We start from the raw sequence: 16201 nt of genomic DNA on the forward strand, positions 1-16201 counted from the left end.
TAGTATATAATATATACTAATATATTATATATATTAGTCATTTATATTATACACAAACCTGGATCCGGTTTGTGTTCGGATTCGGGCAGAAATTAGAGGATGCCTTGCCCGTTCCCATTCAAGGTCTGTGCTACTGAACAATCCCCGTTTATTGTCGACCCGGTTGACGTACCTCCTTTGTAATTGAAGCAGTGAGGAGGAGCCCCTATGGGGCCCATCCCGGGTGGTATTTGATGTATGATGTTCCTGGAAGTCGAGGCAGTGGTGAGGCAGAGGGAGGGTTTCGATCCCAATTACCGGTGCGGAAGAGAGATCTGGGAATGGCGAAGCCGCTGGGGCCGACGGGGGAGTTCTTCCGGCGGAGGGACGAGTGGAGGAAGCACCCGATGCTCACCAACAACCTGCGCCGTGCCACTCCGGGCCTCGGTATCGCCCTCGTCGCCTTCGGCGTCTACCTCGCCGGCGAGGCCGCCTACAACTACTTCCACCGCCCTGATCCCCACTCCACCACCCACCACTGACGGGTAATGCGACATCGGCCCCCTCTTAAGGTTTTCCTTCTCTTCCTATGAAGATCCTTTATCTGAACTCTGGATTTTTGGGAAATTGTATAGTATTTATTTTAGGTAGATTCTTCATGGTCTTTTTGGGGATTTGTTTTAAAGTTGATGGATTAGGGATTTTGGTGTCCGATAACATTATTTCGTGAGATGACTCATTATCTGGCTTGTCTGTCGATAACATCTATCCAAAGCTAGTCATCGCTTCCCTTAGGATCTATATGTTTAATTTTCTGAAACATGTTGATTCCTCCAACTGTACTTGTGATAAAATTTCCCAGTGAGTCTTCCAACTCTTTCTACGTTTCAATGCATTGGTTTGTTCTGTTGGCATCTTCGAAGGGTAGGGCTTGAAAGCATCACATTGTGATGAGACTTTGCACAATTATCATTGGATGACCGCTTGTCCTGCCAAGTTGCAACAACCATTTGCATCTTTGAACAATGATTTTGATTCCCTTCGTACAGTGATTATAATATACTTGCTTGCAAAGGTAATTCTATAATATAACACTAAACTTTACCTGCTGAAGATACAAAAATGAACAATAATATGTTGGATTCTTACCATCCCAATACTCAACAGAACTTTTAACTAATATTTTGTCTTTATTCTTGGTTTATGCTTATTCTCCCCTTATCTACTTTTGTTGACCAACATAAGGAAGGCCTTACTTGATGAGTGTAACCTCGTGTCAAGTTCCCAATCTATATCCTTTACATTTAGTTGCTACACGAATGCTCTTTACTAAATTATTCATCTTTCTTTAAGGCCCTCTAGTCTTTTAGGTTATCTAGTAATTGTTGCCCATGTTTGAGTCGGAGACTCCGTACGTAGAATGACTGGTAACAGAAAGGAAGAAAGGTTTCAGTCACTGATCATGACCATCAACTACTAATTATATTCTGAATCCTCTAAAAGCTACAGATGAAGTTGTTAGGAACTATTTTACTGATGCACTAACAGTTAAGCTGATCTTGGCACTATATTGATTCCAGCACGTAAAGAAAGAGGCTGTTGATAACATTTAAGAAGCAAAAAAAAAAATTATTAGAAGCTCTTACTCATCTGTGCAGTTCTTGGGGAAATTTTTTCTCCTGTAGTCCAATTTGATGGTCTAGCAAAACATCTCCATGTTAGAAGTTGTACAGTGTCCTACATTCTTATTCTAATTACATATAATTCTGATATGATTTGTAGATACATATAGGCTCGTTGAACATTAATTTTGAAATTTGCATAGATCACTTCATCATACTTAAGGTTTAGTCTGACATGTTCTAAAAATCAATACATGTGTCGGCAGGATTACTGCACATCCACCAATTTAAGCTGAAGAAAATTAATTGTCCTTTTATTGGCTTGTAAAAAAAATATTCACTTTACCAATAAGGTTGACTCTCCATTGCCTATTAAATTGGAAATCGATGATTTGGTAGTAATTTTGTTGGTATCTTAAATTCAAATTCAATAATCTTAATGCCCGTTAGTTCACAATTTACTACCCTTTTCATTGCTCATTCATCCTTCCCTTTCTTCTTGTTTGTATTTTGATGCTGCTACCCCCTTCTTTTCTCGTCCTCACTTTGTCTTATTCTTCACTTCCATTTTAAACTCACTGTAAGTCATTGATAGCTAAAATTTTTACTAAAACTTGGATATATTAATTTTTTTAACACAGGTTCCATTTGCTTTAGAGTTCATTTTTAGGAAAATCATCAGAGCTGAAATTTATTGGTCTAAGCAATGCCGTGCCTTCATATAGGTATGTTAACATGCTAGAAGAAGTTTAAGGGACTATATGCCTTATAAAATTATAGATTATAGTCAAAATCATTTGCTATTTAATGAAGTTGTTATTGAAGAAGAATAACTAGGTCATCTTACATAAAAAAGGCTATTTTGGATGTATGTTTTATTTTCCCTATGTTATAAAAGAAAATGGATGAAGTAAACAACTAATACAGATAAGTTAGTCTCAGTGGCAGAGCCAGGATATCTATTAAGGAGTTAGGGTATGATGGACATGATAACTAAGTGTACTGATTTTGATAAAATTGTAGAAAAATAACTAGTTTAAAAAACTCTGAAGTTGTAAGCATTACCATAAACCCATGCAAGTTCAATTCAGCTGGGACATGGGAGTGACTTTATCTCATAAAAAATCCAAAACATTCCGATAACTTTTGGACTTTGATAATATATACTTGCAACCATGAATAGTGCATTGATTATCTGATTCTCTTAGACATCTTTAAGAGTTGGGAAGTAGAATTCATGCTTCATGCCCTCCATATTTTTATTCTTATATTAGGTTTGGAATTAGAGGGGAAACAAGAGTCATGAATGTGGTTTGCATGATTTCGACTTGTGCAATAGGTTGAAGATAGAGGTGGCTCCATATTATGAGACAAGGGAACCAATCTCTTGCATGTGTGAAATTGTATAAATTTCAAGAAGTTGGGGCAATTTCAATCCTCACTCCGAGCTTATGAAATGTATATAGTTCCCTACTTGAATGGTGTGATGGATTAGTAAAGCATAGTTATGCATGCATGCTAACCAGCATGATTAACACCAAATAGAATATAATTTCTCATTTTGAATGACAGATGATGGGTCAGAAAGGTGACAGAGAAAATAGATATGCTAGAAGAAAAATTATTTTTTAGAAGGATCAGAGGAGAAAGGAGAAGAAACATGGACAACTGAGACATTCCAGAAGATCAGAGGAGAAAAGAGATGTAAACATGGCCAGTTGGTCACTTAGATTCATTTTACATTTTTTCCCAATAATCTTGCATTACTCATAAACTACAAGTAACATCTAAAGACAAAATAAGTGACAAAATAATTAGTTAACGGTCTCCCATATCTACTGACCATCAGAGCAATCATTTCTCTGAAATCTGAAATCAGGTTATTTTACTAAATAAATCATAACCATGCCATACTGACCTTACAAGAATAGATTAAAAGGGGCTAAGAATTTTAAGAAGTTAGAATAGGTTACTTCGACCCAAATGGCTAGATCATCAGTCTATTACTGACTTATTTGAATATGATCCAAAAAAAACCCAGTATGACTATGTCATCTTGATCAAATTGCACAGAAGTCACTCTGTCAAAAGCATTCTCCCAGTATATGAAATAGCTAAGTTGGCCTAACTATGTGGATTGGCTGTGTGGAGTTTTCCCTTTGCATCCTTGGTGACCAAGGTTTAAGTCACGAGAGTAGCCTATCTACTTGCAGGAGTAAGTTTATCGACACTAATTCTCCCCAGATATGGCCTTGGTTGGAACCTCATATATTGGTCCTCTAGTTTATACAGAGAACTTTTTCCATTGTCAAGTATAATAAAGCTTTCTTGGCCATGTTATTTCTCTTTGTTGTGCTAATTTAAATTAATTTATCTCATCTAAATGTAGCATCTATAAGTCTTCTTTGAACACTTTATGTTCATACCAATTGAAATATTTTTTTTAAATTTATCTTCTATCAAAATTGCACTGAGTTGTTCATGAGCGCGACATTTTTTATCGAAATGATAAGAGTCTTAGCATCACTTGGTTATATTTGATCTGTTCTTTTTTATTTTTTAGATTCTCATGCAAACATGCTCTCTTACACAGACACATGCCTTGCTTTATGCTTTGCCTATACTGCCAAAAATCTTGGTGCCATATGCACCTTGGATGTCATAGAAGCTTTCATTATTCACTATCTACCTTTTTTCGTTTCTCAAATTGGAATTCATGAAGTTCCAAGAGTGTGGCATCGGTTGAAGGTTCATCATCATTTTTGTTCTTCATAAGGTTGCAAGTGTGGGTTTAAAAGCATGAGATACTTGCCTCCTTAAGGGAAGCTTACTCATCCTGCATGTCTGACATCCTGGTTGTCTGTGTTACTCCATATACGCTATTTCATTGTTTTCCTTTTTCATTCTGCTTACGTATTTTTTTTTATTTTTTCTTTTCTTTTCCTTGTATATTGGAATTTGTTTGAACTATGTGAACAAACCTGACATTGCTGAACCTAGTTAATTTTAGACTGCATTGTGCAGGTTTGCTGCATGACATGATGCTGTCATCCACTAGTATGTTGTTAGGATCAGCCCTCACTTTTCATTTATTTTTCCAATTCCGAGAGGCCTACAATAAGAGAGGCTGAAATCATTTCCTTTTACCCTAAAGGTTATACGTACATCATTTTCTATTGCTCTTTTTATCTTATTTGTTGAATTTTACATGCATCAATTTAAAGTGTCCTTCTCATGTTTATATGTTTTTCAAGATAATGCTTGACCTTGGAGTCTCTTTTCTCGAAAGCCTTCTTTTTCACTTACAGATGATTGTAACTTTGCAGGTCTATGGTGTAATAATCCGAATAAACAAGTGATGGAGCAAATGGCCATTTTCTTAGATGGTCTTGGATATCCAAGTTGAAGTGCTTTGATCCTTGTACGTATTTTCTGACATGTTCTGCCCTTCCCCCTCTCAGAAAACATGAAACTTGTTAAGCAATCTGGATTTGGACCAGTGTCACATGCTTTGCTTCTGTGTTCAGCAAGTTCATCCTGAAACTTATGGAACAGGAAATGCTTCATGATGAGTTTGATGTGCATCCAAAAATCCACATCCTCTATTCCAAAAACTTGGCTTGTTGAAAGTTGGCCGGAAGAGGCCTGCACATACCAATCGATATCCATTAGTCCTATCAAGGATCGATACCAACCAAACCTTTTATTATTATTGTTAGTGATATTGAGCGGTACATGTCAGTATGTTATTCCGTATGATAGTTGAAATTGGTTCTTAATAGTCATTATTGTTGCCTTTCTCATCCCCGTTCCTTCTCTTGTTTTTATCACTGATTTATTTTTTTTTTGTTCGTCAAGTTTTATAAATCAAATGAAGAAACATCCATTTTTCATGATCTTATATATATATATATATATATATATATATATATATATATAGTAATCCAAGACTTGTCTGATGGATGTCAGCTATGCTACAAAAACATGCCATAAATACATCTTATCCTCACCTCTAGTTGGTGGATTTGTGACCACACTATCACCTGTGAAGTCTTTGATCATTGCACGATTATTTGTGTGAAGTTGCGTAGTAGCGGTGTGGAAGGATAAGGAAACCGAGTGTTATTGCAAGCCATACGGCATCAGGAAAAAGGGCTCGAAGCACAAGGATGGGGATGGGAGATGGCACACGTTGATGATACGTTGCATCAACCATTACCATCAGCTCTCTGTGGTCACATCTGCTACTGATACGTTGCATCAACCATCAACTTCTCTGGTCACATCGCACCAAGCCTTTGAATCATGGAGAATCCTCCTCACATCATGCGGTGACCTCAGTTGTCAAAACAGATTGAGTTAATTAAAGGAAATGTAATTTTGATGTTGAACAAGATTGAGAAGATAATTTTGTGTATTACTATTGGTGTATACGTATGTATATATATCTTTAACAGAAACTGTTATTATCATTTGTTATGATAGCTTAACTCAGTATATTAGACGTGATTTGAACGTTTATATTTATTTAATAAAAAGTGTTTAATAAAATGTAATTATTTTTGAGTTGATTTTTACTTTGGCCAGTAAAACAAATGACTTACTTGAACTCCTCTCTTTTACTATTTTTGTTTAAATTTGTTCCCATATTATTTCATGAGTTTTGATAGAGCAGCGCATATGAAGCCGAGCAATGAGGGCCGGTTGAGCAACCAAGTGGTAGGTCAATCCAAGTTCTTGAGCCACGGTCTCCTCTCTCATGGCGAGAGATCGTGAAGACGAAGAGATTCAACGATGACCCATGGGAAAAGTGGAAGCATTTCCAATGCATTATTATATTATATGGTCCTTCTGCTACTGTGAGAGAGAGAGAGAGAGACTCAGCAGGTAATTCGCGAGGACCCTCTCTTCTCTCTTCCCCACGCACACAAACACACACCGAACAAACAAGCAGGCAAGCAAAGCAAGTAAAAGGGCAGGGCGATGGCGACAGGACGTGGGTCGGGAGGTGGAAGATGCCCCTCTCCCCACGCCACAAATGCACACGTAGCTACAGCATTCAGCAGCAGCAGGAGGAGGAGGAGGAGGAGGACGACGAGCGCACGTCAGATTCAATGAAGGTTTTGTCGCGTAGCGACCATAGCCCTCCTCGGTCTCCTGGACGTGGCCGCTTTGCATGCGCCGCCTCGGATCGCCCGCTCCTCTGGCCCCACTCCACCACCCCTCTCTCTCTCTCTCTCTCTCTCTCTCTCTCTCTAAATGCTGTCCCTCAAAGCTGCATCGTCCATCTTTCCTCTTTTAATTGCTCATCACTGTGATCCAAGCCCAATGCTGCAGCATTGTGTCGACTGATACCCATTGCCACCAAAAGAAATCCAGATTGATGCCGTGTGTTTATTTAGGTGGTGATAGATAGATGTCATGCAGGAGAGAACAGATGCAAAAGGAATCGAACGTGCATGCTTGATGTAAAGAAAGAGGAAGCATATGTGGTGGGGATGCGATCCCCATACATGCTGTTTGCTCTTGAAAGGGGCTCATGTCAACCTTCATTGCTCTCTCTCTCTCTCTCTCTCTCTTATGCCGGCCTAAGTAAACTCTCTTTTCGCTGGTCTCAACGCATGCGCTGCAAAGACCCAACCCCTCCTTCCCTCCCTCTTTTCCAAGTTGTACATCCGAGAGCAAAAAGCCGAAAAAGAAAAGGGATCAAATGTGATGCTTACAGCTCCTAAGACACCATCATGATCATGCTTTGTACGTACTAGTAGTCGCTCCTTAAGCCATGGAATGAGTGCAGCTTGCAGCGTGTGTAACCCATCTTGCTTGCTAAAAGAAAAGCTGAGGTTGACAACCTCTAGCTTCCACCCCACAGTGGCACTCAGTTTGCGTTTGAGCATAGGGAAATCAGTGCTTCTTATCATGGCCAATCATTTTTCTCTTCTTACCTTCTTACAATGTCACAAAAAATTCAGCAACCTGAGATGACCTGAAACAGTTTGCATTCGACTGAAGCGAAAGAAGTGGATTTTCTCTTCTATCTTACATTCTCACAGAGCAGTCGGCAATGCTAATCCATCAAGATGAACTCAGTTTGGATTCAACATGACCATACTTTTTGTCTTCTATCTCTCCTTACAATCTCACAAAACAGTCGGCAATCCGACCATATGAAAAGAACCAAGTGCTTCTCATCCTAATTATTTTCTCTTCTATCTTCTTATAATCTCGCAAAACAGTCAGCAATCTGAGATGCTAATCCTTTGGCACAAAGTTTATGCTCGTGGTCCTTCGAATCTTATCACTTCGGGAGCACATACCACCTTTGCCGACCCACGACAAATCTTCAAAGCTGATGGCAATTCTCATCATCATCATTCTTATTCTTCTTCTTCTTCTTCTTTTCCAAAACACTTTTCCTAGAATCACAAAAAGAAGCAGTGCAATTGCATCGAAGAGAAAACCAAAAACAAAGCCAGCGATGGCATCTTGCACTATGCTTCTTGAGAGATTTGAGTGAAGAAAACAAAAGCATTAAGCTCGCACTTGCTTCTGTTTGGTGGAAATAATTTGATATATTATGTTACAGTATAACATTTATATGTTATGACCTTCTACTAGAATTTACTTGCTCCTATCATCTTCTTGAATGCATTCACTTCATGAAAAGTTATGCTCTCTCTCAATTTTTTACTGGCAAAACAATTGTAGACAACCATAAATGTTTTTACTGTTTCATAACATATAATATTGAAGATAAATTTTAGGTTTGAAATTTCATAATGCATACAAAATAAATAAATAAATAATACATTCTAAAGATGCTTTTTTGTGTGTCTGTGTGTAGATTGACATGTTGCGATTCTTCTATCTAAGTTGATCAGCACCCACTGGTTTAAGGTCAATCCATGTTTAGACTCCTTCCTTTGGTGTGCCACTTCTCAAGTCAAGATCAAAAGGCAGCCCAACCTGTTCATCTGCCATCCTCTTGTTTTGTCTCATGGAGTGGCCAACTTTTACAGAGAAGATTGCTTATTCTAGTGCATAATTGTGTGCCACTTGAAGTGAAAGAGACTACTCAGAAGACCTACTACTGAGCTCTGACATTTTACAGTTGGTTTCTAGAGGATAGGACTTGTTTCTGAATTCTAATATTATTTGTTTACTGAATCATAAAGGAGAGCAGAATAAAAAATTTGCATTTGCATTTGAATATGTTCTTCTTTATTCCTCAGCTCACACAAAATAACTCTACTGACTAGCTTTATCCTACAGACAGCACTAGAAAATAGTTTCGGAGTGGCAGGAAAGGTATGAGTGCATAGTTTTGAGGATATGCCATGGGACTTGGAAGAATGAAGCCTCTCCTGTGTGCAGATGAAGTGCATACAGTTTTATAACCCACAGTAAGAGTCATACAACTTAATCCTTTCTTTTGCATTTAGACTGGATAGGATGGAAATCTGATCATTACTTTTGATTAATCAATACATGGAGTCTGATCAATGTTTACAAGTTAAATTGAATAGGAATCGATCCACTTTTAGGGAAAATTAAAATTTTTATCATGTAAAATCAAATATACTCTCACAGAATTTATACTTTTTTACTCGTCCTTTCTATAATACACACTCTTTTCGACAACCTCGAAAGAAACTTAAGAGCGCTAAAAATATTTTTTACATTTTTTATCTCTCTGTATCGACTATAAAGATATATAGAAGAATAAAATTTTACTTTTTAAGATTTCGTTCTTTCGATAAGACTGTAGTATGATTCTTTATCCTCATAGGATATTAGTTTTAAAAATCTCAAAATAGATATTAGATTAGTTGTTACAGTAACTTTAATTTGAGACATACAAGAAACCTTAGTAGATCAACAAGAAAGAAAAAAAAAAGATGCATAAGAGAGTAATCTTCCTAATGGAAAAAAAATCAAGCTTTGCCATCTACATCTATTAGAGCACATCCCTTTAAGAGAGAGAAACCAGATGATGCTGGATAACCTCTGTAGCTGACAGCAGATGGATTGAGAATTGAAGCAAACAATTTTGACACCCACACTCATTGGTTTCCCAATTCTGCATCTCTGCAAGAAGACTCAATGTGCACTTACATGTGCAGCTATGTTGTAAAGTATGCTGTGAATTATGTCCTCACAGCTCAGAAGGGCCACTGAGAATAATTATGAGGACAAATGTGAGCAAGAGTTGAGTCCTTCAACATCACCTGCCATAACCAGAAAGTGCTTCAAGGATTGCCATCCAAGAAAAAAATGGTCAATCCTCATTCATCCCAAAGGATAAAAAGGGGTGAAGGTGGAGTTGATGGGCAAAAATCATGGCATGGCAGAGACTTTCATGTTGGGGGCACACACCTCAGTGATCACTCACAAACAGTACCCTCAGTAGAAAGAGCAGCAAATAGCTCTTTTCCATGTGCCAATAGAATCAACTCCTCCTTGCACAGCAAATATTTGTTTGGATACACATGAATGAATTATGTTACAAGGAAAATTATGGAATAGTACAATAATCTTCTCATGAATATTTCTTTTAATGTCCACTCCCCATCAAGGAGTCACACAACAACCAGTCCTAGGCACTAGATTGAACCATACTGAGTACTAACACCAAGTAAATTGGTAATTGTTTCCTGGTGTAGGAGGCCTGCAGATGACAATAAGAACAAGAAGGACACCTTGAATGATCACAATGAAAAAAGAGTTAGGTTGAAACCAACAAAGAACCATGCAAAGTATGAAGGTCAAGTCACTCAATGGAGGGCCCATGACCTCCACTAAATGGAACAGGAATCCTATGAAGTATTACAAGCTTAACAATCTCAAAACACATTCCAAGATCACCACCATCTGCATGAGGGAACTTTGATTGATTGCACCTTTTGGCCCCTGTTGACCCATAGCAACTTAAAAAACACCATGTATGAAAATGGTTAGTGTGGCTCAAGGAGAAGGAACCATGCTTTGTGTCACTCATAATCAAATCAAATTGAATAATGCAGTAAAAGGAAAATATGAATTAGTTTCTTCTATTAAAGTCCTACAGATTTTATGAACCTAATGGCAGGGTGGACAAGCCAAATTAAGTTGACCTAAATACATGATACAACTAGGACCATTTCATGCAATTATTAGGCACATCAAAGTAAGACCTCAGAAATGGTCCTGATTTCATGTGCCACTGTGCCAGAAATCTGGTGCTCATTGAGAGTAGGAGAGAACAAAATCTGAGGCTTACCTTGCAAAGATAAACTTTTGAGTGTGATTCAATCATAGTTCCAAATCTTGTCTCTTTCACATACTTGACAACAAAGGTATGAGAGTAATTTTAGGTTATGTAAAGAAAATTGTCTTCTTCTTCTAACTTTGGCTAATAAATCAAATGCTAATGGAACTTGTGGCAAAGTTGTTTTTGGTGGTTGGGAGTTGCTATCAGTTTGGTTTGTATTGTGATGTGTGGAGGAACAAGGAGGGTTAAAGGGATAAGGTGACATAGAAGACATGGAGAGCATTGTTTCTGGGCTCTGTAAGCTGATTTGGGATGAGGTGCATTTTGGCTAAGAAATCAAGGTTGGATTGGAAGCTTATGAGTTGTGTGATGACTGTGACATCAAGTATCTATGTAATTTGCTGGCACAACCACCAAATTTTCCCCCTCATGATTTCCAGAGGCTCAAACTAATTTATCACCACAAACTTTCCTGTCCTAGTCCTTCTCTTTCTATCTCTCTTTGCACACACAAGAGCACATCATCCTTGTTAATGGAATTTAATATGCAAAGCCAGTGAAGCCTGTATTTATTGAGTGGACAGTGGCATTTTGCTTGATCCTAGGGTGTACTGACAGGATGAGCTCTTTCTTCATTTTTATTCTTTGCCAACAAAAAAAAAATTCACAAGGTTTAGGGTGTATGTACAATTAAAGGAAAAAAAGATCAATGAAAAGTAGGCTATTTGAATGAAGTCAATGAATTTAAGAGTTTTTTCTACAACTCATGACAATTATGCAACTGGCAAAATGCCAAGGACACTCCTGCATAAGTTGAGAGAGGCAATAATAGCAGTTCTCTCCTCAAAGGAATTATGATAGGCTGCACTCAATATGGTTTGTCCATTCCAAAGCATATGACCACATTCATCAGTCCCTAAATATACTGAATTGTAGTGATTCCAAAAGTGCAAGTTTTAGATGCTGATAAAAGGAATTACAGGAATAAAGGGAATAAAACAAAACTAAAGGCAGGCAAAAGAGATTCAAGAAAAGGATCTGGAATAAAGCAGTTGAGTAAAGTGAGACAGTGAAGAATGAAACAAATACCAAGTGTAAATTGTCAATGGAAATTAGTCAAGCAGTGTGTTGTGGTAAAATTCCACCTTAGAAAGTGTTCATGTCCTCTTCTGACTTGATCTCTTAAAAAAAAAAAAAGTGAATTCTGATGAGGAATATTGCTCAACATTTGGCAGTCATCTGGACATAGAAAAGCTTAAAGAATAATGAACAATAGGGACCATGTTATGCACCTCCTCCTGTTTTGCCCTTTTGTTCAGTGAGTGCAAAACTGGTCAGGTAAAGAAAATAACATGAGATTCATATTAGGAGTGTCTTTATTGGAAAACTTGAATGCTTACAAGGAAGGACCCAGCAACCAAGTCAAAGACAGATTCTAAATTGGAGCAACATGGCTGCTAGTAATCCAACAACATAGTGCAGCTAATCATCAGATGTCTTGAACAAAGAGATGAATTGACTCTCAAGTCCCATCATTCATGAATGGTTTATTATTTCCATGCTGATCATAAGATAATGTGACCACTATGCTAGTGAGATGATACATGTTCTCCTCTTAATAAATATTTGAAGCTCACATCCTAAACTCCATGTCTAATGGTGCCTTAATCCATCCTTTTAATCCTATTACAAATTTAGCTTTCCTCATGTTCTTCAAATTCATAATGTGGGGACAGGTTATGTTCCAGGCTCTCTCACTGTGTGCCTCTCCTCCTCTGACAGCACAGTCATCTCTCTCTCTCTCTCTCTCTCTCTCTCTCTCTCTCTCTCACATCTGTCTCCATCTATGCCATAAGCTTGATTCCTGATAGTGCAAGCAAAGCAAACACCCCACACTTTATTTTTGTTTGGTCACAACCCCATAAAACTTTCTCATTTTTCCTGTGCCCTGTAAAAAAAAAAAAAACCTGCTTTTCATTATCTTGTTCCAACATTTGTGCTCTCTCAGTACTGCTGTGAGCCCCTTATTTTAGTTGTCTCACAACCCAACCCTGCAACCAAAAACACTTCATTTCCTTCCCTTCTGACTCCTTCCACACCTTTGGCTTTTCTTGCTCTTCCTCTTCTTCCATCTAAGCTCCTCCTAATGCCCTCTTCCTGCCATGGAAAGCACATTGGAGGATACACTGAATCTTCCCATGGAGTAATGGAATACGCTCCATGCAAATTTTCCTACTGACCTCCGAGCCTTGACAAGAGGATATTACTTCTGGCTTTGGCCTTGCAACCAGCCTGCACCCTGCAGCTCAGAGAGAGAGAGAGAGAGAGAGAGAGAGGTGGGTTTGTTCTGTCCTAGTTCTCAAGCAATCTGCATTGCTGCATGACGCCAACAATCATGGGGGTATGTCTAACTGTTTTCATCAGTTGTACTTCGAGACAATGAGGTGGTGACCTGAATGCTAGGAGGAAATCTCTAGGCAATGCTGTTTTCCTCATAGGGAGGAAGTGTGATCTCCTACAGGCAACAAGAGATTCCTAAGGTGTCTTTTGTTTAAGGCTCAGGGCTTTACCTTCCTAGATAAAGAGGTCAGTACTGGTCTTAAGATTACAATGACTACATGGTCTTGTTGCAGTTCCGAAGCTCTTCCCTGTTATTGTTCTTCTTCTTACAGAAAAGAGAAGATCTCAAACTAGTCATTTGGAACAAATCGTCGAGTCCTATTTTAAATGTTTGCCTAAATTAAACTGTTAATCTCACTTTATTCTAATTTTCCTTTTTTCCTTCTTTGTGTCTCCTCCAATCTGTGTTTTTAGAACCCGGATAAGGTTCTTTGGAACCTCAAAGCTTCTATTTAGACTCCCAAGGATTCCAAACCCAAAGCCTCAGCTCACATCTCGATCCTTGGGGTTGGGTAGTTCAAATTCTGCTTCTCCTTCCTCTACTAATTTTTTATTTGGTTTCTTTTGTCCTTGGAACTTTTCCTTCTGGGATTGAGGTCAAAAAGAACACATAAAAGAAAGAAAGAGCACAAAGATTGAGAGAGAATGGATCTTTCTGGTCATGAAGGAGAGATCCCAATCCCAATAACCAGTGCATACGTTGGTGGCCATGGCCAAACCAACATGCGTGACACCCCCCCCATCCACCACCCCTCCAATGGCCCTCCTCCTCCGCCTCCTCCCCTACCCATTGCCACCACAGAGGACCACCAGCGCCACCACCACGCTACCAACTCCCACAGCACCAAGAAAGGGGTGGCGGTGAGGTACAGGGAGTGCCTCAAGAACCATGCAGCCTCCATTGGTGGGAATGCCACCGATGGCTGCGGTGAGTTCATGCCGAGTGGTGAGGAGGGAAGCCTGGAGGCCTTGAAGTGCTCTGCCTGCGGTTGCCATCGGAACTTCCACAGGAAAGAGACGGAAGGAGAGTCCTCATGCGACTGCTTCCACCCCCTCAGGGGGAGGAAGGTGATGGGTCAGAAGGGCCTCCTCCTCTCGGGATCCGATGCATTTGGCTACGGCCCTGCGTGCAATGGCCTCATTCCAAGGGCAACCCCACACAGCATGATCATGCCTCTGGGTGCCATCCAGACCTCCGAGTCCGACGAGATGGAAGGCGTGGGTGGAATGATGGCGAGGCCTCTCATGGTGAAGAAGAGGTTCCGGACCAAGTTCACCCCTGAGCAGAAGGAGAAGATGCTGAGCTTTGCCGAGAAGGTTGGCTGGAAGCTCCAGAAGCAGGAGGAGAGTGTGGTGCAGCAGTTCTGCCAGGAGATCGGGGTGAAGAGGAGGGTCCTCAAGGTGTGGATGCACAACAACAAGCACCACTTGGCAAAGAAGAACCCTCTCCAGCTTGAATGACCATTACCTCACTCTCATTTCCATGGATTGTCTTCGTCATTTCATGAGCTTTTGTCTTCCTCGGACTTCATCAAGCTTAGATGTCAATCCTTTCAGTGTTATCCATGCATTGTGTTTACATGAAGGCAGCAGACCTCAAGTTGCTATCCTTCCTTGTTGCACCGCAGCAGCAGAAGCTGGTTTCTGGGTTTTGGATGCATCACTTGGTGAGGCTAAACATGCATGCATTCTCCTGTGACTTGTTTTGTGGCAATTAATTAGCATTAATGACCATAAACCATCTGCATCTTCACCCTCATCTGTCGTGATTAAGATTCACCAAGGTCACAGCATTTACTAAATCACATGATTTTAGCTTTGGCACCACTCTCCTGAAATGAATGCTTCCTGGGTTTCCTTGTGAGTTTGCTCATTGACAAAGTTCGTGCACTGCAATGAGGCAAAAAGTGCAGGTGATACAGTGAAGCAGACTTCTTTTGTGTCAATGCAAGCTGCTGCCAGTCAACTTTGAGCTTAATAACTTGAAGCTTTGCTGTATTTTAGATGCAGGTCACAGTCTGGGAAGGATTAGTGGACTCCATCATGCTCTTCCCATGTTGTAGGAGTAGCCTGCAAAGGTTAGGTCTGGATCATAAGTTTCACTGCCACCATAGGCTCTGTCTGGGTACACTGGAAGCCTACTACAGAAGGACCCAACATAGGAGGGTCAGGCTCATTTAGTGGCATTTATATCAGAGTATATGCAAGCTTTGATGGAAGCTGCTCCGTCGGAGAGACGGTGTTTCCCGGTCACCTATCACAGCTTTGACCCCGACTTCAGCTCCATTTATGCTGAGAAATCCACTCGAGTATCCTCAACAGAGCACATAGCATCCAATAATCATGTAAAATCACAAGTCATTATGCCTAACATGACAGGAAGGGAGGAAAACTTCTCAGGTGCTTCAACTAACTATTCTTAGCATCATCCTTCTCAGGAATGAGTCTCTGATCTCGGCAGGTTCATCTTGTTGCCATGCAAATGGCAGCATTACTGGCTTCCATCTCCAGAGGAAACAGATTCAAATGTTTGATTTGTCTTGCAACTCTCTATATCTCTCTCTGTTCTTGTATCAGTTCAACAACCAAGCATGCAGAAGTGTATGATTTGTCTTATGGAAGCTGTGCTCATTCTGCACTCTTGTGGCTGGTGGGGAACTCATGGCCTGAACATTCTGCACTGCAAGAATAAGAACATAGGTCCCTCCCATTCAGGCTTCATGTTTGCAAAGTCCAGTACCAGTATTGGCCCAAAACATATTTGATGAAGCCTAAAGGAGGTAGAAAAACAGGATTCAAATACTATGTTTTATATAAATATTTTTAATTAAACACCCCTCCAGGTGAAACAGAGAGGCACAAATGTAGGATTCAAACTCATGACCTATTTTGATATCTTTGATTGAACTACCAGTAGCTCCAGAAATTGAAGTTATGAAGAAAGAATCCA

At 39.6% G+C, this 16201-nt stretch overlaps 1 protein-coding gene and 1 long non-coding RNA gene across 2 annotated transcripts; both read left to right on the plus strand.

The window, feature by feature from the left end:
* Window positions 1-103: 103 nt before the first annotated feature.
* On the plus strand, window positions 104-5173 carry LOC135677000 (uncharacterized). Its single transcript, XR_010514515.1, has 2 exons — window positions 104-551; window positions 4928-5173. It is a non-coding gene; the product is annotated as an uncharacterized LOC135677000 (long non-coding RNA).
* Window positions 5174-12864: 7691 nt separating this feature from the next.
* Window positions 12865-14860, plus strand: LOC103989360 (zinc-finger homeodomain protein 4-like). The gene is made up of 2 exons (XM_065188814.1): window positions 12865-13187; window positions 13276-14860. The coding sequence occupies exon 2, from the start codon at window positions 13897-13899 to the stop codon at window positions 14710-14712; it is 816 nt and encodes a 271-aa protein (XP_065044886.1). The 5' UTR covers window positions 12865-13187; window positions 13276-13896; the 3' UTR covers window positions 14713-14860.
* The last annotated feature ends 1341 nt before the right edge of the window (window positions 14861-16201 follow it).

This window comes from Musa acuminata, chromosome BXJ1-6 (assembly GCF_036884655.1).
Source record: "Musa acuminata AAA Group cultivar baxijiao chromosome BXJ1-6, Cavendish_Baxijiao_AAA, whole genome shotgun sequence".
Classification (NCBI taxonomy): Eukaryota; Viridiplantae; Streptophyta; class Magnoliopsida; order Zingiberales; family Musaceae; genus Musa; species Musa acuminata.